Raw genomic sequence first — 25,867 nt, forward strand, 5'->3', positions numbered from 1 at the left:
GTTGTACCTGCATCACTTTCACTAGCAGTTTTGGTCTAATTGATTACAGACTTTTCCCTTCCACATAAATACTGACTTTAGACTGTCTTTAAGCAATTGATTTCATTTTCAAAGTGATTTCTGCAACTTTTTAACATCAAGCATTGCAAAAATAATGGTAATGCTGAAGATGTTTACATTTAGGAAACCATAGCTGAGCTTTAAAGACCAAATAACATCTTTAAAATGTTTCTGATAACTAGAGATAGATAATCTGAACATATACAAATTGCAGTTTTTAAATCATGAGTTCATTTATTAAAGGAAAATGTTTTCCAAACCATTCTGACCTTATACCGAAAACTAATTGTCTCCTAAGTCAATTAGTTTTTGTCTTTGCTGTCACTCTGGGGAAAATACAGCATAATTGTTTTAACTCGGGTACAATGGAGAGTTTCTGAGCATGAACTGCCTGTTTAAAATATCTAAAAAGGATTATACAATGCCAGTAAAACACCTTTATTTAGATCTTAACTCATTCAGTTGGGGCCTCCTGGTGTGCTTCAGGTCATTATTGTGCATAATAACCAAGTCCATGTAAGCTAAAAGTTATGAACTTACATATAAACATTCTTCAGGATTTTCTGCCATTCAGGCAGCAAAGTACTGTTAATGTTTGAGCTCTTTGGATGCTGGAAAAAGTCAGAAAAGCAGACGAATGAAACCAGAACCAAATCAGATATTATCAGTTCATATTTATTTTTGAGAAGCCATAATGAAGCATCTTTTAAACTGTCTGACATAACTGAAACTCAGCTGATGTTTACAACAAGACTGATAGTTGTCTTTACAAGAGTTAAGCTATCTCAGATAAATGCAACACAAGAATGAGGACAGAGACAAATGAGGAATGCAGTTTAAACCAGTTTACATACTGGTTAAATATAAAAAAAACATCTAAGCATCTGAATGGAAAGTTGAGTGGAAGAAAAAAAATGTATGGGGATTAGGGATAACTGGTGAAAACTTGAATAAATCAAATAAAATAACTTTTTATTTATGTCATATAAAAAGTTAGTTTGATTGTTAATAGTTTGCTGAACTGAAGTATATAATATAGACCAAGAGCAGTTGTGGGACAACAAAAAGTAACAATAACTCAGCGTTTGACTGTAAAAGTACAGCTCGGTTTTTTGAGTGCAGATTTGTCTGTTCATCTGTTTTTGCACATTCACAGTTACTGACTTCACATTCCCATAGGAAGTGAGTGGAGCTGCTCTCAGCCAATCAGACTCGCGGAATACGCTCCGACAACAAACAAAAGATCGAGCCTAGCCGAGCTTATTATACTTTAGTCGATCCGCCTGGACTAACGCTTTTGTTACTTTGCTATCCACCCGGACCTGTTCGTCTGTGTCTCAGCCGCTCTCATCAGATCCTCTCCTGCAGATATTGTTCCCCGTAGTGTCTATGTTGTGGCTTTGTGTCAGCTAATGTCAACCTGAGCCATTTCAGCGATCAGTTCGGCTAAACACGTTAGCCAGGTTAGCTTCTAGGCTAACCAGCTCTGGCTGCCTCAATACGAACCAGCGAAGCCAGTTAGCTTAGCCTCATAGCTAGCTAGCTTTGCTAACCCCCCTTTAAACTCGACACTGACCGACTCCAGCAGTTCTGGCTTGTTACTGACAAGCCACTTCACTAAAAGCCGTGTGGTAGCCATGTCTGGACAGTCGACGGGCTGTGGGTTTCTGATGTCGGTCGTTGTCCACGGAGACTCGGCTCTGAACGAGCAGGAAAAAGAGCTAAACCAGCGACTTCGACGGCTCTATCCGGCCGTTAACGAAAACGAGACCCCGCTTCCACGCTCCTGGAGCCCGAAGGACAAGTTTAGCTACATCGGACTGTCTCAGAACAACCTCCGTGTTCACTATAAAGGTATGACAAAAAGACACGTTCAAAGTTTGTCACTTTATTAAGCTTATGCTAACATGCTAGCCTAACTTCACAGCTAGCTTAGCGAAGGCAGCTGCTGTTTGTGGCTAAAAACAAAGTAGGCTGGGTAGCCTGATCAACAACAAGGCGGAGAGGACATCTTGCAACCCGACCAGCTGGCGAGGTGCAGCCGCTGCCAAAATTCACCTCCCTGCTCGTTAGCTTCGCTGCTACCAGTTAACCAGCCTGCCAACCCCATTAATTGTCTCCATGAAGCTTCCTGTGCTGACAGCCCGTCGACCTATTATGTTCTTTAATAAATAACCTACCAGAATAAACATTTTGATTGAATACAGACAGAGGTGATTACAGACTATATCTGCTTCAGACAGGTCAGAAAAAGCCAAACTGTAGCAGCTAATTTAGCATTACAGGTTGATTAGAAATGTGAGAAAATAGTGTCAAATGTCGAGGTTAGGTTCAGGCCTCCATGATGACATGTTAGATTAGTTCCTTGCTGCTGAGGGTTTTATATCAAGTGTCTTGTCTGACATCCTGGTTGGACTAGTTGCCTAGCAAAGCTGTCACAGTGAAGGTTTTGGGTGTAGGCCTAGAAGAAAAGGCTAGTGCTTAAAAAAAAAAACTAGGTGCAACTGTGCTTCCTGGGTGTGTTCTGCTATTCTGGGTCTGACCGGGCCTCTGCACACACACATCCTTTTCCTTGTTGCAGCCAGAATATTTTCCTCCTTTCCACAACAAATTCACTTCAGTACTGCATAGCAAGCTTGCAAATGTTCAGCATCCTTTCACACAATAATACAAAGCTTGTATTTTTTTTTATCTCCAGGGAGCAAAGCATATTTTTCCAGATTTAAATCTGTAATTATCTGCTGACTTTATATAAAATTCTTTTGCAAGTCATTAGTTCTAATTAAGACCTATTTGATTAGGATCTGCTTTATGAAGCTTTTTTGTTGATGATTTAATCTGTAATTACTTTCCTAATCCTTTTATCATATCTTAAGACTTCACTGTTAAATATCGATTAACAGTAAAATCTTTAGAAATGCTGGAAATCCTGGAAAAAAACATTAAGTTTTCTAGTGTGAACTTATTTTCTAAACAGGAAATCAATTAATGAGAAAATAACAGCATTTCTGTGTTGTATTTGGTAATATAATACTGTAGAATCATCAAATTTACTACATCAATGCACTGTAAATAGAAATCAAATACTTTCATGGTGAAATCAATAATTGGAGATTGGAGTAAATATTAAACAGTTATTTTATTAACTTCATACAATTAAACCGTTTTACTACAACAAGAACAAACCCTGCTCTCACTCCTGGAAGACATGCGTTATTTTTACTGGAATATTAAAACTTTAATTATTTATTCATATGGGATGCTTCTTTATTGTGACTCCATCTCAGAAGCTTTGGATAGGAGAACAAATCTGAAAATTTGCATGTGGGTTTAGGTGTTTCATTGCAATCTGAACCTGCAGCAGAGCTGACATTTACTGCTCACAGAAAGCAGTAAATATGAACATTAAATCCTCTCATAATGTAATTTGGGTTTAGGTGATTTAATTGCAAAAAAAGCAAAACAAACATCCACCTGAACTGTAACCGTAGCATATTTTGTTGCTTCTGTCATTGCGATGGCTCTGTATTCTGTATGTTGGGAATATTTGTTGTCCACATATTGCAAAGGCTTCAAGCTGCTCCTGACTAACATTCAGCCGTGCAAACATGGCTGATATTTGACCCCTAATGATGCACTCATCCAGCTGCTTGAGCTAATGTTAGCTTTATAGACTGCCAGCATGAGCGGGTTCACAAATCAGTACATGAGGTTCAGACCATACATGATGACCTCATAACCTCAGCGACATCTTGCAGAGAAAGTTTATTATTTTAAATAACCAGAAAATGAAGAATTTAATCTGATTTTCTTCTTGTTTTATCATAGAAATCTCACATTTTTAGCAAAGACGGGAGAAAATGATTAGAGATAAAGGAACCAGCTTCAGTAAAAAATAATTTCAGCTTCATGTTTGTTTTTGGTTATTGTGTAAAACATTTAGATTACTTCCTGCTCTGATTTAAAGGTTTATTAAACCATAGTGACAGGATTAAAGCTGGATCAGATATCTGTGATCTGGAACACCTCAGCGATCAATTTAAATCTGCATACAGTTCGTTTCCAGGCTTTCCTGTAGTTCAAGAGAAGCTTTTAATCTTTATAGCAGGTTGACCTTGTAGACATTTATTTGTAATAATAAAACATTGTTTACTCCTTCCAAGGTCATGGAAAGACCCCTAAGGATGCTGCGTCTGTGCGGGCCACCCACCCCATCCCCGCCGCCTGCGGCGTCTACTACTTTGAGGTGAAGATCATCAGTAAAGGCAGAGATGGGTAAGAGACAGTTAAATATTGCAGAGGTGTAGCTTTGTTCTAGTTTAAACTGACTGTAAAGTTAATTGACATAAAGGTTTTCTATCAACTTCCAGCTGGAAGAAATGATTTTACTGCAGTTTGTCACATCGATCATCTAAAACAGAAATGTAGTCATCATTACTCTACAGGTTGTGTGAAAATAAATTCATTAGATATAAAAAATCCCATCTGTTTCACATGAAGCATCAGGATGTTTATTTTAGTCCTTCAGAGTTTTATCTTGTTGATGAGCTGAAGTGAGAATAGTATGATTTAATTTGCATGTTTAAAAGAGGAACGGCTCTTCCTGCCGAGTTCTCTTGTGATTAACTTCAGACTCTGGTAATATTCTCATTTTGGATAAAAACACAAATTATATTTTATGTTAGATTACAGGCAAGTAATCTCAAACTTCTTTCCAGATTATTCAGCAAACAACCAACAAAATGTCTGGATTAGATTTTGAGTTTGCAGAAATGAAACGTCTAGTTTGTAAATCTGTGGTTACTGAACATCACAAAATTACTGAGTTTTAAATCCTCTTAAGAAACAACAAAAAGAATGGTGAGGAATTATTTAATCATGTTAAAAAGTTTAAAAACAACACTTTGAAAAATCAAAAAGCAATATATTGGTTGTCACTCCACTCCTGTTTATCTGACTTAACAGCAAAGCTCTGAATCTTTATAGTTTGGTTCTGAGTTATGTTTATTATTAGGCACAAAACATTAGTATGGTTATAACCCTAACTTTGTTTTACATTAACTTTTCTGAAGTGTCACAACTTTCTGAAGATGAGCCTAATATTAGGATCTAAGAAAAATGATGTATAACTGTTGTTACTTGTTGGTGGCAGAAATAGTCATGAAAACATTAGAATGTTGCTGCATTTCACACATGAACTTCATGGTGGAGGAAGTGCAGAAAAGCTGCAAAGCTCTCAAGAGCAACGCAGGAAATAAAAACGAAGCTACGGTTCAGTTTTATGCTCCAACATGTCGGCTTTGTTTGCAGCGTCTCTGTGTGGAAGAAAATATTTTTACATTAAATCATCTCAAACATTTGTTTTAAGTTTTAAATCAACATTTCAGTCATAGTTTGGCTGTAACAGCACAGTCTGTTAGAAATGCTGGTTTATTTTCATTATTAAAGTAAAAAGAAAAATATTTTTAATTACAATTTAGAATTTACTAGAAAAAAAACTATATAAAAAGAATTTGAGTGAAGTATGTTCAGATTTTTACCATTAAGGCTTAGAAAAATTAATTTGCACAACTTCTAACTTATGAATGTTGTTCCAGTATTACTGAATATCAAATAATAAATTTAATCCATAGCGGTTAAACCCAAACCGTTTCGTCAAAATGAGTTTATTATTCATGTATGCATGAAAAAACTACATTTTAGTGATGCTAACTGAAAACTGATCTGCTGATGTTGGACTTAACAAGCACTGATCTCTGATCAGTCTGTCTGAAACTAAAAAATCCAACTTTTTTAAAAATACTTGACTGCACCAAACGTGATAGATGAGTGAAGACAGAACCGGGTGATTTTTGTGTCATGAGGGCGTTTTACAGTGAAATCAGGAGATTTTAGAAGCTGAAAGATAATATACTTAAGACAATTTTTATAATTTTCCCTCAGTAATTATGTTACTTTTGGTTGTTTTTCTTAATAATAATAAAACATTTTCACAGAGAATGTCTCTTACATAAACTTTCCATTACTTCTGCAACCAATACAATAAATTATTGATCACTTCCAACTAAAAGGTTTGGAAGAAAAAGAAACATTTTCCTCAAATCCACTGATGTCACAGTTCTTGGAGAGGAATTGGAAATGACTACATTTCTATCAGCAAATGGAAATTTTTAAAGAACCAGCAGTTTATATTTAGGTTTTAAAATGAATAAAATCATAAAACATTTGTAACAACAGGATGGATACATTTTCTACTCTTGGATTTTGATGTTTTGGGAAATAAAACATCAAAATTAGGGAAAAGCAATTAGTTTCCAACATAATGACTAGAAAAAATAGTTTTGTTAATTTTGTTGGAATTCAATACAGTTCAGCTGCAAAATGCAGCATTTATTGTTTCCATCTATATTAAAAATTGTTGGTGCTACATGTTTTTATGTAGAGTTCTGTCGAAGGTCCAACGAGCCACTTGTGGCTCCAGAGCCGCAGGTTGCACACCACTGGTCTCCATGTTCAGACATGGTGTTAAAAAATGAATACGATTTTTAGCTCATTAATTTGATTAACAAAAAAAAAAAAAAAAAAAACTGAGACCAACTGAAAAAATTACATAAAAAAAACTTAAAGCATTCCTCTTTGTTTTTTACTCTTTTTTTCTTAAGTGAAGTTAATTTAACCGTTGTGTTGATGAGGCCGGCTCTCTGAAATAAACTGGCTTGAGTTTCATCTTCCCTCTTTGTTTCTTTTTAAACCGTTTTGTCCTCCGTCTTGAACCAGAATGTTTGCTTGTGATAACGGCTCACCGCTGGGAGCTTCAGGTAAACGGAGGATGATTTGAAGTCGGTGCAGCAGTAATCAAAGCAGCTGCAGCTGTAGGAGCGTTTTTATTCTTCTGTGTCCTCTATAAACATCATGTCTTACATGTCAGGACTGAGTTATTTGTGTTTCTTCTTCCAGCTACATGGGGATCGGCCTCTCAGCTCAGGGTGTAAATATGAACAGACTCCCTGGTAAGTTCACTGTGTGTGTAATTGTTGGTTTTATTCTGCTTGTGAGGATTCTGCTGAGCAGGAGAAATGTCTCTTTGAGAGGAAACTTCAATTATCTGATTACATCTGCATGTTCTCTGTTGGCACGGCTGGAGCGCAGTGTTTATAGGAGCTGCTGCAGACAGCAGGAAGACGAACGAGGGGAAGTCGTTCAGTCGACTGTGTTCTCACTCAAACTACCCAGAAAATAAACAGAAACACACTAAAGCTGCGGATTAGACGTCAGCTTTTGAATCTGAGCTTTATTGCATGGCTGCTGCACAATAAATCATCAATATATCGTCATCACAATATTTATATCGCAAAGGACAGTTTGGAGAGCAGTAATTGTTGGCTTATGCAGTTTGCAAATTCTGAAATTGTATAATTTATGCTAATGCAACATTTAGCTAGTAGGACAGAGTGTCATGGCTGCAAAAGCTCACACTGGACTCAAATGCTAAAGGTCACCTGGAGGAGGAAGCAAAGATTAGAGAGGAAAGCTGTCACCTGATATATCATTGCAGTATTTTCTAATATGTGCAGCTCAGATAAGTTTTTTAAATATAAATTTTCATTATTGGTGTTTAAAATGGTAAAAACTGATTGTATTGTCTGGAATAATCATTTTCTCTAGTGGTGCTCCAGTTTTCCAGCCGATTGCTGATTTATTTTAAAGGCCTGAACTTTCAATGCTGATTTTTTTTTTCTCTCTTGAAATGTTGCTGAATATAGCCAGAAAGTTGCTGAGTTGGTAAAAGTGGAGTGACTATTGTTGACATGCAGGCATGACCTGGTGGGTCGTTCCTTCAGACCTCTCAAAAAAGGACAGTGGGTGATTTTTAGATATTTGCCGGCTTCACATCCAAGTATCGGCCGTTCTCTGATTTGTAAAGACAAAGGGAATCTAATCTAATTTTCTCCACCGTTTGTCCCATGAGCTCACCATTCATATGATTAAATGCAGCTACTAGGAAGTTTAGTGGTAAGAATCACACTTCGTTATGAAACTGGATTAACTCACATGTGAATGTTTTTTTAAGAGCAGTATTTGTTTTCAGGGAGCTAATTTTACAGATTTAAATGAACAAAATAGATCTTAAATTCATCCTGGGTATCATTTCTGGGTGCCGTAACCCGGTTCTGATCCAATTCTAAGACAGACACCCACTTCTTGTTTCTGTAAGAGAGTTCTCCTCCTGTGAGCGGATCCATAAGACACGGCACCACTTCATCAACGTCATCCAGCGAGGTTATCAGAGCGAGCAGGAGCCCAGACAGCCTTTCATTAGTTTAAAACTGGACCCACCCAGAGATAACAGGGGGCCAGAGATGGATGGAGGCTAATGAAGGAGTGGTAACTGAAGAACGGCTGCAGCGGAGCCGCATGCAGGCCGGGCTGGGTTACATTCTGCAGTGGAGCTGGAACGTCCAGCCTAAACGGCCCGAGGCCAGCGGGGCTCAAAGTGGCGTCCTCTTCAGAGGACAATGGGCTCGGTTCAAGTTTAGCTCCAGTTCAGGGAAACTGGGACATGTTCGTCACTCATTAAAAACCAACAGGAAACACACCTGTTAAAGGAACGGCACAAATAACGACCATATGAGGTCAACTACTCGGGCTTTAGGTCAACTAAAGCCAGTTACATTCTGGGTAAATGCAACTAAGACAAACACACTGGCTGCTGGGTAAAATAAGGTTGGATTGTTTAGAAAACCCTCATTTTCATAGGAAAACCTGAATGTGAATAGAATGAATAGGATGGTATGTTTTACGATTAAAACATACCAGGTAAAAATAGCAAAGGTTTATTTATTTTCTTTTTTTTTTTTTTAGTTGAATCACCCAGAAGAGTCCTTAAGCAAGATTTAGGGTTCTTCATTCCCACCAACCCAGTTTAGTTCACTTTAATGCGACTCCAGTCCGTTTGCCAGAAAGTCCGGTTCCTCTGTTGAGGTGTGAATGCTAATCAAATTCTTGTCTGCCTGCAAACCTCAGTCTGTGTTCGGTTTAAGTAAACTCCGGTTCGGTTTGAATGGGTATGTGAACGCCGAGCGAACTGGAGACTGCTCTAAGAGCTGGAAAGAGACTGCAGCGCAGGGCATTATGGGTAAATACAACTAAAACAAACATGCTAGACTAGTGCTAGCGGAAGAAATGGCTCGTGGTTTTTTACCAAAGACTAATTGTCCAGTTGCTAAAATCTGACGTCACTTCATGTTTGCTTACATGTAATGAAGAAGGAAGTTGCACTCAGTGTCGTCTTCAGAGGTTTTTGTCGTTTCCTTTAGTGATTCTTGGTGCAGCGCCCCCACAGGCGAGGAGGGGAACAGGTTTTTCGGTTGGTTTGACTCAGTGCATTGAGAAAGAGAAACGCAGCAGCTGAAAATGTAACAAATGTTGTTTAAAGCCTTTAAATCCCTCCACGTTTCTGATGCTGTCCTTTTGTCCCGTTACCAACTACAGCCTCTAATAACTAAAGACAGCGGAGCGTGCTGAAGCATGAATTGTGGCGTTTTTCTTGCCTAGTCAACATATTTGGACTCCTTGGCTAGAGCCTCTCTGTCTCCCTGCAGAGGTTCTGGCTGCTGTTCATTGATAATTATGCAGATTGATTCAGGTGCAACCTCAGCAGTTTTCTTTAAGACACATTCTTTGATCCTCATTTTGATGCCATCAAGATTTTTATATATTTAAAAAAAATACTTCCTGTGTTTATTACTTTTCGGTTTTCACCCGTTGATGAAGTCTGTTGTCTGCATCATCTCTGCGTCTCGCCTTCCCACCACTCACCTTTGTTTTGCCTTCTTCCTTCAGGTTGGGACAAGCACTCTTATGGTTACCACGGCGACGACGGCCACTCCTTCTGCTCATCCGGCACCGGGCAACCCTACGGGCCCACGTTTACAACGGGCGACGTGATTGGCTGCTGCGTTAACCTCATCAACAACACCTGCTTCTACACAAAGAACGGCCACAGCCTAGGTGAGTCCCGCTCTGTCCCCTCTCTGTCCCGCTCTGTCCCCACTCTGTCCCCGCTCTGTCCCCTCTCTGTCCCCGCTCTGTCCCCTCTCTGTCCCCTCTCTGTCCCCTCTCTGTCCCCGCTCTGTCCCCGCTCTGTCCCCGCTCTGTCCCGCTCTGTCCCCGCTCTGTCCCGCTCTGTCCCCGCTCTGTCCCCGCTCTGTCCCCTCTCTGTCCCCGCTCTGTCCCCGCTCTGTCCCCTCTCTGTCCCGCTCTGTCCCGCTCTGTCCCCGCTCTGTCCCCGCTCTGTCCCCGCTCTGTCCCCTCTCTGTCCCCTCTCTGTCCCGCTCTGTCCCCGCTCTGTCCCCGCTCTGTCCCCTCTCTGTCCCCTCTCTGTCCCCGCTCTGTCCCCTCTCTGTCCCGGCTCTGTCCCCTCTCTGTCCCCGCTCTGTCCCCTCTCTGTCCCCTCTCTGTCCCCGCTCTGTCCCCGCTCTGTCCGGGCTCTGTCCCCGCTCTGTCCCCTCTCTGTCCCCGCTCTGTCCGGGCTCTGTCCCCGCTCTGTCCCCTCTCTGTCCCCTCTCTGTCCCCTCTCTGTCCCCGCTCTGTCCCCTCTCTGTCCCACTCTGTCCCCTCTCTGTCCCCTCTCTGTCCCACTCTGTCCCCTCTCTGTCCCCTCTCTGTCCCCTCTCTGTCCCCTCTCTGTCCCACTCTGTCCCACTCTGTCCTGCTGTAGGATCCATAACTACGTTCCTGTCGTTTCACTGGATGCGTTTACTTCCTGAAACCAAACAGCTGCGTCTTTCTCTGTGTTTTATGCTGCTGGGAATCTGGTGAAAAGGTTGAATCTGCACCTCCTGCAGGACAGAATCACATATTTAAACATGTTTAAGCTGAATGAACATCAGGATTTATTGTTCGGCGTTAAAAACTGTCTGCATATTTACACAAAACAATAATTGTGAGTGCAGATGAAGTTGATTTGGGTCCACTAAGGAACAAACAGCTGAGCTGCACTGACGTGGCTCTGGGTCTCTTTACTGCAAAGCCAGATAGCGCTGCATACCTCTATGATGTGCTGATTGTCCTGGTCACATGCGCTGCTGCCTGCGGCTCTGTTCAGCTCAGCAGTGGGACAGATGGGAATGCTTGTCGTCTTCTTCAAGCTTTTAGCTGCAGATCAAATCGGTTGGACCTCTGAGACTTTCTCTGGTTTTAGTTTCACACATTTTTCACCACCATGGGATCTTTGAATACCAAGGAGAAAAATTCATCTTTGCAAAATATTGGCCCAAGTCATTTTTTTCTAAAATTTGATTTTGGAGGAAAAAAAAAAACATAACAACAAAGAGACGGTGTGCATTTTGCCGTTTATCCCTGTTCTGGGATGCCTCTGCCATAATTATTTCCTGTATAACTACCTGCTTAAACATGAACAGTAGCGCCCTCTTCTGGATGGAGGCCACTCTACAACACTGACGGGTCAATCTAAGTGGATGTCATCAGTTAATTGAACGTAACAGATTTATAAACTATTAATCAACAGTTGATCATTTGTTTACATCTCTGATTTAAAGTTTTATTTCTAATCAAAATCAGTTGTATTTTCTGAGATCTCCACATGAACACGGGGCGTCATTTTCTCTCTGAAACTCATTTCCAAAAATACCTCTAAAGTTCCCTGAAGAAACATTTCTGTGAAGACAAATAAAATGCTCCCATTCTTTAAAACATTTCGAGTTTCAAATCGTCATATTTTCTTCTCCTTATGGTATGCATCCTTCAACTCATATTTGCAGCAGTGACACAAACCAGTGACAAACTGGTTTAAACCCACTGGGTTAAATGTTAAAACTGGTGAACTGCTGCAGGGTGTGGTAACACTTTATTTGAAGGGGGGTAATAAGACTGTGATGACACCGTCATAAACATGTCATAACACCTGTCATAAACATGACATAACACCTGTCATAAACATGAATAAACCTTCATGAATATTTATGACTGTTGTCATAAAGTGTCATTCGGTAAATTATGACATTTTTAATACAAAGTTGACATTATTCAAAATGTCGTTATGACAACTTGACATTAACAAAGAAATCATTACTGATATAAATTTGTTATAAAAGTATTACTGATTGCACTTTAAAAATTAGGTAACTTTATGTTATTAAAGGTAAAGTTTAAACAGTAATGATTTCCTGGTTAATGTCAAGTTGTCATAACAAAGACATTTTGAATAATGTCAACTTTGTATTAAGTGTCATAATTTACCGAATAATTTACCAACAGTCATAAATATTCATGAAGGCTTATTCATGTTCATGACAGGTGTTTATGACGGTGTCATGACAGTCTTATTACCCCCTTCAAATAAAGTGTTACCCAGGGTGGTTCTGCAGAGAAGACGACTCTGGTTTCTCCTGAACAGATTCCAGATTTCCACATAAATTTCTCTGCTGTAGAAATCTGTGTTCAGCTGCAAACCAGATTATTCTTCATAACTGAAACGGTCTGCCTGGTTTGCACAGCTTTGATTAAATTAAGCCTCAGCTGAAAGATAACGATCCCATGTAAACAGACTGAGGCCTTCTGCTGCTTTCCGACATGGAGAGGAAACTTCCTGTTTATGCTGACACTTTCTGTTTTTTCTCTGCAGGTATCGCCTTCACAGACTTGCCAGTAAGTACCAGCTTCTGTTTCGTTTTCTTCTTTACTAATGGTTTATTTGGCTGTTTCAAGTCTAAAACAGATGTTGTTCTTTTCTGGATGCATCAAGAAGTTTCTTTTATTCTGTGGTTTTGATGACGAGGGAGTTTTAGTTCAGTTTAGTTCTGGTTACTGACCTCTGGCTCTGGTCAGCTGTTGGATCACAACGTGCTGAGATCCACAAGCTGGAAGTGATGAATTTTTAATGAATCCTTTTTGTTTTATTTATTAGTATTTCCAGTTTTTTGTTGAACTAAAAGCTCTTTGCTCTTCATTATTTACTAGTTTTTTCTTCCCAAGCATCATTTTTACGTGGCAGCCCTGTGCCATGCTCTTAGTTAATAGTAAAACTGCTCATTGTTTAAATTAATCAAAGGTATGAGTTGTGCAAAAATTTGTGAATAATGTAAAATATTTTGCTTAAAAGTAGTTCCACAGGGGCGAGAAGGTGAGACATCAGGAATGGTTTTATAGACGCAGTTCTCTGAATTATCCCACCTCCAGGGATCAGAGATCATAATACCAAGATTTTATAGTATTTTTAGATAACTGAGTTTTTATCTTTTCAAATCAAAAGGAGCTGTCAGAAATCATAAACTGTGTTTAAAAATGGAGAAACGTGTAAAATAATTTGGTTTAAAGTTGAACTTTTGAGCAGGAACCCATCTGATGTTCCTGCTCATGGGAAAATGCTAATTTTTTGTTTTTATTTTGTTATTTATTCAAGAATAAATCCTTCACATATTACTGATTGTTTGGTATAAAACAACCTGCTTTGTTAATAATTAATCTAAAATGGTTTGATTGTCAGAACGTCAAACTCACTAGTTTTTATGTTTTACACCTTTAAACCTTTTTGTTATTTTGCAAATATTAAAGATCATTTTAAATATTTTACATTTTGTACTTAATTCAGTCTAAATTTCTTTTTAAAAAATTATTTAATAGGCTTTGGAAACGGAGAATGTTTACTTAATCCTACCAAATCCAATTTCTGATTTTAATCTATTTTTTCTCTCCTTTTACTTTAAAAACAAATTACACAGGAGAACAATATTTCCAAAAAGTTTTTTATTTCTTAAAAGTCCAAATAAACAGAATCTGTTGGACTCCGGGGAGCCATCATCACTCTGAGCTACGGAAGCCCAGAGGAGTGCGTTGGTCAAAAAGAAACCAGATTTTTCCAAAAATGAAAAATTCATCAGCAGCAGTTTCTCACCAATGAGTCAAAACTCCTACTTAAACAATTGAAAAGTGTTTATAACCTCTTTAACGTTAATTTATAAGTTAAGTTGATGGTGGAATATTGTCTCTTTGTGCTTCTGCTTGATGCAGAAAACAGGAACGTTTTTGCTGTTTTTCTGCTTCCAGCTTGCATTTCGTTACATAAATCATTAAAAATCACGTTATTCTTCACTGTGGTCTCATGAATTGTGGTGATAAATGTTTGAATCTTCTGTATAATTTGATATTTTCTGAAAACTTAAGCTCCAAGTCTTGTTTGCGTCAGTTGAGTTGTTGGAAATGACAGATTTATGAGCCGTGATCAAATCAAAGCAGCTCCAACCTAAAAGATGTTATTTATAGAGGCATAAAGGGGCATTTCCTTACTGCAGATTATAAAAATATTATTGTTGGTATGTAGCGGCTCCACATCATAAGTAACTTTTTCCAGAAAAATGGACATGAATGTCATAAACGAGTATGAAAGACCCCAGAGGATCACTGCGTGGCTCAGTGGGAATTAGTCTCTGCATTTGTCTGAAACTGAAAGTTTAGAGATTTTATTGCCCTTTTTTACTCCTCCTGCTGCTTTGTTATGGTGAGGAACTCCTACATGAGCAGGCCGAGTCCTTTGACATTCATGCATTCATTAACTGGGCTGAGAATGAGAAGGTTTTTTTCTCCTGCATGCTCTGTGAAAACACAGAGTCTGTTTTCTCAGAGAAGAAGTCGCCTCGGCCCCAACAGTGATCTATTGAGCTGCACAACAGACTTGGCTCTGAGCCTGACATTCATGTTCCTCCAGAGTTGTGCAGTGAAGTGCGTCACCTCGGCACGGCTGACCTTTCTGGCAACTGATCCGTGACAAAGACGAGTGTGACGGACGGAGACGCGTCCAGCTTTTCTTCACTGCATTTATGCTGCATTGGATTTTGTTTCAGGAGTCGATTTTGTTCTGGTTGGAAAACCAGTCAGATTTATTATTGGCTGAGCTGCTTTTAGCAAAACAGGACTATATTACTGTATTTATCTCACTCCTAATGAGGTAAATACTGAGATTTTAAGGTTGTTTTATGCGTTTCTTATTCCATAGTTTTGTTTTTTATTCCTGTCTTTATATCTCCAACATGCCAATGAGATGAAAATTCTCCATCTGGCTATAATCTCATGTATTTACATGTAAATGTTCGTTAATATGTTTTGTCCCATTTTTAGAAATAAATGTAAACAAGTGAAGCTCATGTGGTTTGATGAAAAGCAAACTAAGAGTGCAAATGTGCAACTTTTCTGTATTTTCTGCACAGCAGCCATATTGGATTCTGAACCTCCAGCTTTCCCAGTCTGAATTCCCACTATTCCAAGATTCCTTCTGGGATCTTGGAAAGTCTCATTTTTGAGTACAAATGTTCCTGTTCTGATTTTAAGAAAATTTAATTCCTGCCTGATCTATTATTAAAATGTAGAAAATAACATGGATCTTTAAAGGACATTTTAGGCCCTTTTTATAAACTATAGAGTAGAAAAAACAAACGTATTGTGAAAACTTGTGCTTAGTTTTGCTTTGAAAAAGGTTAATTTGGGCTCCATAAATATGCATCAGCATGTGAACTTCCTTACAATATCGCAGTTTCCTGACAGAAGATCTACACCAAACATTTTTCATTCTGTATGATTACCACTCCTGACCATTTTTTCTCATCTCTCCCAGTTTTACTTTTGGATTTTATGCTGAATATATATGTATTTTTAGGGTTAATTGTAGTGAAAATGTTATTTCCTCAGTTTTCCTGTTTTTCCTTCTCATTACTTCCTGTTTTGACTTATTGTCCAGATTAAATTCCTAACAGTTTCTTCCACTTCTACCTACATTTAACCCGTCATTCTGTGTGCGTCGTCTGCAGCCAAACCTGTACCCGACCGTCGGCCTGCAGACGCCAGGCGAGGTGGTGGACGCGAACTTCGGCCAGCACCCGTTTGTTTTTGACATCGAGGACTACATGCGAGAGTGGAGGACGAAGATCCAGGCCCAGATCGACAGATGCCCCATCGGAGAGCGGGAGGGCGAGTGGCAGTCCATGATCCAGAAGTAAGGGGGTTAAAACGCCAAACTGTTCCCGTTTAAACAGCTTTAAAATCCTTTTCTGGACGTTTTATCAGAACTGTTGTCATGTAAAAACTAATGGGACAATCAGAATTTAAATCATTGATCATAATAGTTGTTTTAGTTGCTGATAGTTGACGGTCACGTCTGTTTGGTGCTTTATTGTAACATTTTCCTAAAGTGGGCGGCTTCTCACCCTGCCTTCGTGGTTTCTGTTTTACAGTGCAGACATCACACTGCAAAAACACAAAGTCTCACCAAATATTAGTCTAATTTCTAGTGCAAATATCCTGGTCCACTTGAAATGAGAAACTGTTCAGCAAGACATGGGAGCTTGTTTTAAGTCAATAATTCCTTAATACTGATGAACAAATAGTTTCACTGGCAGATTATCTCACTTATAACGAGATTATTTTCCCATATTATAATGAAATAACCTGTGAAATAATGGAATGAATTATTCCATTATTGGAAATAAAACATTTTTGAATCGACATGAAGAAGCAGTTGAAAGTTGATTCACCTTTGAACCCGTGCTGCTTGTTGACACAAAATGGCTGCTGGCTGGTGTGACAGATATTTATCACTTTTGTTTCTGTGGAAACAAAAACATTTTCATCTGCTGCTGATTCAGATAGAAGACATATTAGAGGTATTATGTCTTATATATAATACTTATATTTGCAGTTATCTGCTAATTTAATGAAGCTTCATCCTTTAAACTCCCTGACTGAACATTTCATTTCTCTGTCTAATCTGTCGTTTCAAACATCATAAACTTTTACTGATTCCTGCAGGAACAGCAGATGGTTTAAATGTTTCTGGGTAGATTTAGCAACAACCCGCTACGTTTCTCTGGCTCGACTACATGGGGGAGGTTTTTATGGTTATATTGTTTTTAAAGATCATCAATAGTTGTGATTCATCCTGCAGCAGAAGATTAAACTACTGAGGCTAAACAATCAGAGGAGGAAACAAAGTCGAATTGTTCTGCTCTGGATGTTTCAGAGGTTCTTTGTTCAGTTTCCTGGTTGTTAAAATGTTTTATAACTTTTTCCTGGTTATTATGTTGTAGCTGGAGTTGAGCATTTCCAGCCTGCTGCTGCTCAGATGACATGAATTCAGTCTGATGTTGTCAGACCTGCTGGACTGATGGGATTAGTCTGCTGCTGCAGTGACGCTGGTCCTGAACGGATTAAATCTCCACTTGGTGCAGATTTCAGCTGGAAGGGAGGCAGGCTTTGTTTTTAGCAGAAACGTCGGTTTGCAGGCTGGCTGCAAACAGACAACATGTTCTAGTAACACAAAGAGGAAAACTTTTAGTCTCTAAGAGAAGATTCTGTGAAGAAAAGTAAGAAATCAGCTGGTCGGTTTGGTTGAAACGACGTGGAAGTGAGAACAAATGCAGACTTTCCTTTGCCTGCAAACTGACTTCCTGTTTTTAATGAGTCTGTTTTTCAGCTGTTATGTGCTTGTAGTTTTCCTGTAGACTAATAGAAAAGGTTCATTCTAGTTTCTGCTTTCAGTTTCATTATTTTTAGAGTAAATCAGAAAATCTCTTCATGCCACTGTGGCTCAAAATCCAAAACATGAGCCTTCAGGTTCTGAAATGGTCAAATAAAGTGACATGAAGGTGGCTTCATTTCCTGGTGATGGCAAATAATTCAGCTACAGCGTCTAAAGATCAATAAACTTTAATTTCTAACAGACATTTAACACTGGAAGTGGAAGACATTTCACATATCCTAAATAAATAAACACATCGTCCTTTAAAAAAGTTTGTAGTTGGAATCAATGCAGCAGACTGAAAACTTTCGTGACCCAGTTTTTGGTAGAGAAAAAGAGAAACGAGAAACAAATGGAAATTATTGTGTGTATTTATAATCTATCCAATCAATCAATCAATCAATCTTTATTCCAGACACAATAGTGAAAAAAAGGTAACAAACAAACAAAATATCCAATTAATTGATTTATTGCGCCAGGCTTGGTTTTAAACTCCTCTTGTGAAAACCGCTCTGTCCGCGGGGCCCAGAGCGGGGCCACACTGACGCTCTCAGCTCTAATAAACAGCTGATATCTGTTGCAACACTCAGCAGGAAACTCCACCGTCTCTTCAGCTCTGGACTGGAATAATCTGACGTGACGTCATTCCTCCGTCTGAGGCTTCGGCCTCCCTACAGACCTAAAGGAGTTTCATCGGGCCTTTCTAACCTCGGAGTCTGTCTGGTTTCTCTGCAGAATGGTGGCTTCGTACCTGGTGCACCACAGCTACTGCGCCACCGCCGAAGCCTTCGCCAAGTCCACCGACCAGGCCGTGCACGAGGAACTCGCCTCCATCAAAAACAGACAGAGTGAGTTTCTCCTGGTTTTAGCTGAAACCTGGCAGCAGCTCAGGAAACGTTCTCCGTCACACCTGGTCCAGGTAACCGGTGCTGCAGGTTCCTCTGAATCCTGCTGACGGCTCGACTGGCTGCCTGGAGTCCTTGAAAATGCTTGAATTTCAATTCTGTGTTTTCAAGGTTGTTAAAGTCTTGATTTTTGCATAAAACCTTTGAACGCGTTTAATATTCAGAAGATGCAGTTTTGACATAAAATACAAAGTTTGATAAAAAGCCTAAATTTACATTTGAACCCAGATATTTTCATACACTGAATAATTTATTTTTTTCACTTGTCTGACATTAAATCAGACTAAACTTTTCTTCCTTTAGGTCTGTTAAAATGACCAGAATATTTTATTTTTGCTAAATGCCAGAAACATTTTATATATATTTTTGTAACTTTATTTTTTGTGTTTTAGCATTTAATTTGAACAGGAAGGTCATTTACTTTAACACGATTTGTTTGGATTGTTTAACATAAAGAATATGAATTATTACTAATAATTCAATTAAATCAGAGTTTTGTTGTCAGAATAATCAGGTGTGTGGCAGACATTTCAAAACATAAAATTTAAATTTACCTTGTCCATTGTCCACATTAGTAATGACGGTAATAAATTGTCATTTATTTGTGAATTGAAAAGGTGTTTTTTTGTAAGATCGTTTGGGTTTTTATCTCCAGGTGTTGTTGCTTACTTTATATTCTTGAAAAGCTCCTAAATGTTCTGTGGGAAAAGTGAACAAACTCTGATTTAAATCGGTTTAAAAACATCTAAAACACGAACAGGTTGATAACTATTTGAATGGAAACAAAGGAAAGTGTCTCATTGACCGTTTGTTGGTTGCAGAGATCCAGAAGTTGGTGTTGTCGGGTCGAATGGGCGAAGCCATCGAGACCACCCAGCAGCTCTACCCCAACCTCCTGGAGAGGAACCCAGACCTCCTCTTTATGCTCAAGTACGACTCAGAGGAGCTTTTTGTAAAATGACCAAAATGGATGCAGATCCTGATTCTATGCTCAAACCAGGACGTCTCCTGAAGAACCTGATGTTAAACGTTATCTGTCAGCAGCATCAGTGGTCTAACTGTCGTCTCCTTGATCGCCCTCTGTGTCTCCAGGGTGAGGCAGTTCATAGAGATGGTGAACGGGACGGACAGCGAGGTCAGGTGTCTGGGAGGACGCAGCCCCAAGTCTCAGGACAGTTACCCCGGCTCCCCCCGGCCCTTCAGCAGCCCCAGCCACAAAGCCAGCAGCTCCCAGCCCTACCTCACAGGTACGCCCCCTGCTGGGCGCCGCAGGTTTACTGGTTATCCTTTAGGATCCCCATAAGCTGGGATGACAGATTTAACATACACAGCCATAAAAAATTAATTACAACAAAAAACCCTTGGATTACTATTCTCTCCTTGTTGAGAATATTGGTGGAGGGTTAGAGTGAGTTAGCTAACCCTGACCCTGCTGCCATGTCATGGACTTTTATCCACCTGGAGATCCTCCTGAGGGACATAAAAATAAGTTTCCAGTTGCAGAAAAAGGATTTTGTGTTTAATATTTTCAAGCTGATGTTTTTCTTGTTTTCCTCTGCAGGGTTTGACAGTAACTGCTGTAACGGCGTGACGTCCAGTAAGAGCCACAGCTCCTCCCCCCACAGTCACAAGCCCTGCCCCCCCAGCTCTGGCTCCGCCCTCCAGGGCTCTGACGTCAGCCTGAACGGCAGCCGCAGCCAGCAGCCCATCACCAGGTACGACCTCTGACCCCTGTTCAGCCCTACATTTTTTTCTGAACTTGTCTGGGGGCGGAGTTACGCTTTCTTTCACAGAGGGATCATTTTCACTTTAAATTATCTCAGATGAGATCTCAGGTTTCTCCCTAATTCTCTGGAATGCTGAGGCAGAATCGACTCCTGTGAGCAGCGTCGCTGTTCTCACTCCACTTCCTGTTTCCCCTCAGTAACGATGTGGACATGGAGGTCGACCACTTCACCAACGGCGTGACCGAGTCCTCCTCCAACGGCTTCCTGAACGGAACCTCCAAACACGCCACGGAGCCCGACGACTGCGACGCAGACATGGGTGGGTTCGATGCTTAAACGCAACATTCGTCATCCGTGCTGCTGCCTGCTTCCTGTCGAGAGTTTCGGTCCTGATTAATGAAGCTTTCTATGTTAGCAGCTTCTTTTCCAGCATCAGAATGTAATGACGAGCCGCTTGTAAGCTACTGCATACACAACGAAACAACAGAAACCGTTTGGTCACAGCTGCAAAGCTTCTCCAAACCCTGGACTGTAAAGGCTCCAAATCACTCAGGTGACGTGTAAAATCTGCATGTCTTGCATGGCGGACCGGCCGCGGTTCTGCAGAGGTGGAGTCGGCCCAGTCCAAGAGGCAGCTGTGTGGCGGGAGCCAGGCGGCCATCGAGAGGATGATCCACTTCGGCAGGGAGCTGCAGAGCATGAGCGAACACCTCCGCCGGGAATGCGGCAAGAACTCCGCCAACAAGAAGATGCTGAAGGTTCGGAAACCGAACCCGGTTATTTACCGCACTTCCTCTGTTAACTAAATGTCAACATTTTTCACAGAAAAAGTGTTTTTACAATGTGAAAAAACAGGAAAAAAAGACGTAATGCAGCAAATATTTTGGACAAACTTCTTTAAAATAAAACCACAATATTATTTCTGTTGAAATCAGGAGTTTTTAAATCCATCTGGAGATTCAACAGATGAGTAGAAAACATCCAGAACATGAGCAGCAACGATGAAGCATGAACTCTGGTCGTGTTCTGATGTTAGAACCTCTGTGTTCTGATCCAGTCTCTTCTTCTTCTTGTGTTCTGCTGCAGGATGCGTTCAGCCTGCTGGCGTACTCCGACCCCTGGAGCAGCCCGGTGGGCTACCAGCTGGACGCCGTTCAGAGGGAGCCGGTCTGCTCCACTCTCAACAGTGCAATACTAGGTAGGTCCGCTCTGACCGGGCCGGAACCGGAGGGGTCCGCTCTGACCGGACCGGAACCGCTCTGACCGGGCCAGAACCGGAGGGGTCCGCTCTGACCGGACCGGAACCGGAGGGGTCCGCTCTGACCGGACCGGAACCGGAGGGGTCCGCTCTGACCGGACCGGAACCGGAGGGGTCTGCTCTGACCAGAGGGATCCGCTCTGACCGGGCCGGAACCGGAGGGGTCCGCTCTGACCGGACCGGAACCGGAGGGGTCTGCTCTGACCAGAGGGATCCGCTCTGACCGGACCGGAACCGGGGCATCCGACTGATCAGAGCACAGGAGTAGAGTGCTATTATAGAGCTTCAGATGTCAATTATTTTACTAATTGATTATTCTGATGGTTGATCAGAACATTTCACATTCCTTTAACCATTGAAGTTTTAGCAATAATTTTTCCTTACTCTGCCATAAAGACCAGATTTATGGCTGTAAAAACTTCAGCATTTAAACGTCGAGCAGCAGAATGAGAGAAAAGCTCTGCATGATATAAACTACAGGCGACATATTGAGCACAAATCTGGAGTTTTGTTGTTTTAATTCATTGTTTTTCTCTTCTTCTGTGTTTTTGTCTGCAGAGACTCACAACCTCCCGAAGCAGCCCCCCCTGGCTCAGGCCGTGGGCCAGGCCGCCCAGTGCCTCGCCATCATGGCACGAACTGGCATCGGCTCCTGCGCCTTCGCCTCTGTGGACGATTACCTGCACTAGCCACATGTACACACACACACACACACACACGTTCTGAAGGCTCATCCAGAAAGCTTCCTCCCCTCGCTGCTGGAGAACCCGGCGGGGTCAGAGGTCGTTTCTGGATGGACCTTCAGAGATCGCCACATTAAAACGAACCGACCACCTCCATCGTCGTAAATGATAACCTTCACCCTGGTCTCTCAGAGGCGGCCATGTTTGCATCCTCCTGACAGGGAGGGGAAGGGGGGGGTTGGCTTTCAAAATAAAATAAATACTCTGAGGCGAACTCGTGACTCGAAGCCGAAACACAAAAAAACCTGGATCAAACTTTAAAAAAGAAAAAAGGTTCCCAGTGAGCGCTGAGGAGCGCTCCGCCGCAGCCAATCGCAGCCCTCCTCTCTCTCTGCACCCCCCGCCCTCCACTCACCCGGGACGCGGCGCAGGCCCGGCGCTTTGGACTCGGGACTTCGAGGAAGCTGAAGAGAATCTGCAAGTCTCGACTTTCCCGTTTTTAATCTTCTGTTTAGTTTTTTGTTTTTTCTTTTGAGCAGTTTGTGGGTAGGGGGCGCTGTGGAGGGGGGTCACCTGCCGCCTCTTGTTTTGGTTTTAGTTTTTGTTTTCCCAGGTTTACAAGGCATGGTGCAGACCATAATGATGATTATTATTATTCTAATTATCATTATAATTATTGTTACTTGCATTCACAGTATATTTGTTGAGCGCCAGCCAGAGCGAGTTCCACCGACTTATTATAATAAAGGTCCCGATTCCACCGACTCCCCAGTGACCAGCGTGTGTACATGTAAACGTTTCTATATTACAAAGTGGAAATATATCAATAGAGCGACATATTTAGTTACCAAAATAATAAAAAGAGAGAGAGAAACCTTTAGTACTTTTCCTGACACCAGCAGACCCCTGAAGCAGGCTGGTTGTGTCGTTGTTTCTGTTCGACTCCAGGGTTTCTGAGCAGGCAGTAAAGGGACGACTACATCAGGCCCAGAGCTCTCGGCTGTGAAGCTGTTTAAAGCCAACGTTTGTTTTCCTGGTTTTTCTGCTTTTCGACCCCGAAGAACTCAGGAGCCACAGTGACGTTTAGTTTCTCCTCCAACCAATCAGCTGATGTGCCTCATGAACCCAGTTTGGATCAGAACCCGGTTTGGATCAGAACCCGGTTTGGATCAGAACCGACAGACCTGAGGCCTGTACTCCCAGGCAGGATTACTGTTTAACGGACTTTAAGTTTCCCATTTTTTCCAAGAAAGAGCACACTTCCACCTTATTGTTTGAAAAATATGCAAAACTGTAGAGAAAATAAAAATGTCTTGAAACCTTAAATGAAAACAAAAGTTAACTTAATCTGATCTTACAAGTTCAAAATGTGGTTAAAAGAAATTATTTTAAAAATCCCACTGGGTCTCCAGCCTGTTGTTCTTAATTTCTTAAATTATTAGGAGGATCTGAAAGTTACCAAAATAATCTAAACAATTAAAAATGTAAAAATTACAGATTTTGGTCCCAAACTAACTTGAGTATTTTCCAACTGCCTAAAATAAAAACTGAATTAATCAAATTCAACATAAATGGCCACAATGTGTAGTAATGTAACAAAATTTGACTTCAAAATCTAATAAAACATCTTTAAGCCAGATTATTTAATTAATGCAGAATGGGATAAAATCATAGGAACTATTTAGTGCCGATCAGCTCTTTGTAATAATATGGTGCATTATTTAATAAACCACAAACCAGAGTTTGTGTTCATCCTGATTATTATATTTCTAATAATGATCAAGTTGTTTAAATTTAAGCTTTGAACAAAAAACGCTGAACTTTTGGCCATTTAGTTTTCAGACTCTTGGCCAAAACACTTCATGTCAAATTTAATATGTTGTTAAAATTTGAAACTTTTTTGTTTTAATTGAGTTTTTCATCTTGTAACGATCCTGAATTTATTTCCATCCTCTGACGGTTTGATGCTTCTGTACGTCACTATCCGGCCAACACTAGTTACTTATATGATGATAAATTAACAAGAGGCTGAGAGACGCATTTAGTTTAGTTTTTAGTTTACTGAAGGTGCATCTCAACATAAATCAACATTTAAATTAAATACATCATGTTCATGTTTATTCTGAATAGTTAAAATCATAGAAATAAAAACACTGAAAATATGAATAAAGTTTGAATTAATCCTGCTCCAAAGCACAGATCTCAGGTCTGAAAGTTGAAGCAAATCCAAAGGAAATTCATGACGGATGATATTTTATCTTTGAGGTTTTAAAACTGCAGATTAAAGAATCTGATCATAAACATCTGGATTCATCAGCTGCCAGTCCAACACAGCGTAGATCTAGATGAGCCTTCATATAGAAGCAGCAGCTCCAGAAAAATGAAACCATCTCTTCTTTGAATCAAACATCCTGTTTCTGACGGCAGTGATGAGATTTAACTGACTGGAAAGCACGGTGGTGGCAGTATCATGTTCTGAAAACAGGAGCAGGAACAAATCCTTTTCTAAAACCCGACGGGTCGCCTGAAAGTTCAGCGACTTTAAACCAACCAGTTCTGGAAGGAAACGGCTCCGCTGTGTTTTAATCCGTCTGGTTCCCAGAACTCATCCAGGTGGAACTAATCTGTTCTGTTTCATCTTCTGTTTTCCTCATTTTTATCCTTATTTTTTGCAGCTCACAAGCAGTGAAAAAAAAAAAAAGAAATCTTTAGACGAAGTGTCTTGTCTCTTTCTGAGTAAGGTCTGAACCTATGCATGCCATAGTAAAGTGGTGGTAAGATCCAGCTACATGTCTCCTTTCTTTCGGTTCTCCTCCTTTTAGCCAGGAAGATGTCAACCAGTAAGTTGTCCACTGCTGACTGTGTGTCCATTTGGAGATGATTAAAAAATGTGCAATTTGTGTGAGGGTGAAAAGATTTATATTAAAAACAACCATGATGATGAGAGCAACTTGTGTGGATGCTGCATGAGGCCGGAGGCGAGAACTCTTCAGCTTAATCCCAGAAATAATCCAGAAAAATCCCTTCATGAAGCTCTGCATAATGAAACCAGACAGAAATGATTTTAACTGACACGTTGCTCTTCTGAAAATAGAAAAACTCACTTATTTAAATTGAGTTTTTTCCCTTCAAAGATTCTCTGAATGAATTGCTGCGTTGCCAGAAATCTCAGTTGCTGAGTTGTTGCTCAGTTAGCATCAAGCTAACAGACATTTAAGCTACAATGCTAAAATATATTTTATAAATCTGTCCGTGCATCGATGGCTGTTTAGGCTGACAAATTATGCTCAAACTGATGGATAAAACTGTTTAAAGAGGAAATGTTAACATTTTCCTGTACGGTTTCCTTTCCATCTTTCATGCTGAAGGTTAATATTTGCAAAGATGCTGCTGCAAGATTTCCAAACTTTTTGAGCCAATTTTTAGTAAACTACAAAACTTTATGAATTAGTTGTAATAACCCAGAACAAGTCCTTTAACGCTAACGATGCTGGATGATAGAATAAAATTGTCCCTGAAATTACTGTGATAAACTATATTATTGTTTTGAGACCATTTTCAAGTAATATATTAATAATGACATAATGTAAGTTCAAAGACTCTGAAAGCTGGAAAATATTACAACCAAAAACAAAATAGAAATAAAACATACAACTGAAACATAAAATTCTGATTCTGTAAACAAAATGGCTCTTAAATATTACTAA

The 25,867-nt window shown here is 40.3% G+C and overlaps 1 protein-coding gene across 1 annotated transcript; it reads left to right on the plus strand.

Moving 5' to 3' along the window:
• The first annotated feature begins 1,185 nt into the window (after nucleotides 1-1,185).
• Nucleotides 1,186-25,061, plus strand: ranbp9 (RAN binding protein 9). The gene is made up of 14 exons (XM_014990264.2): nucleotides 1,186-1,914; nucleotides 4,224-4,335; nucleotides 7,018-7,070; nucleotides 9,904-10,071; nucleotides 12,707-12,729; nucleotides 15,882-16,066; nucleotides 18,323-18,435; nucleotides 19,314-19,422; nucleotides 19,585-19,739; nucleotides 20,054-20,207; nucleotides 20,417-20,538; nucleotides 20,826-20,977; nucleotides 21,306-21,417; nucleotides 22,036-25,061. Exons 1-14 carry the CDS (start codon nucleotides 1,698-1,700, stop codon nucleotides 22,164-22,166), a joined length of 1,806 nt encoding a protein of 601 aa, XP_014845750.1. The 5' UTR covers nucleotides 1,186-1,697; the 3' UTR covers nucleotides 22,167-25,061.
• The last annotated feature ends 806 nt before the right edge of the window (nucleotides 25,062-25,867 follow it).

Source organism: Poecilia mexicana, unplaced genomic scaffold (assembly GCF_051168715.1).
Source record: "Poecilia mexicana isolate PSO_F unplaced genomic scaffold, ASM5116871v1 scaffold_17, whole genome shotgun sequence".
In the NCBI taxonomy this organism is placed as follows: Eukaryota; Metazoa; Chordata; class Actinopteri; order Cyprinodontiformes; family Poeciliidae; genus Poecilia; species Poecilia mexicana.

What these genes read in the sequence shown, in the direction of transcription:
- ranbp9 (XM_014990264.2), top strand. Translation starts at nt 1,698, where the DNA reads ATGTCTGGACAGTCGACGGGCTGTGGGTTTCTGATGTCGGTCGTTGTC. An exon ending in TGGCAGTCCATGATCCAGAA is followed by an intron (nt 16,067 to 18,322) that starts GTAAGGGGGTTA and finishes GTTTCTCTGCAG; the next exon opens with AATGGTGGCTTCGTACCTGG. An exon ending in CGACTGCGACGCAGACATGG is followed by an intron (nt 20,539 to 20,825) that starts GTGGGTTCGATG and finishes GCGGTTCTGCAG; the next exon opens with AGGTGGAGTCGGCCCAGTCC.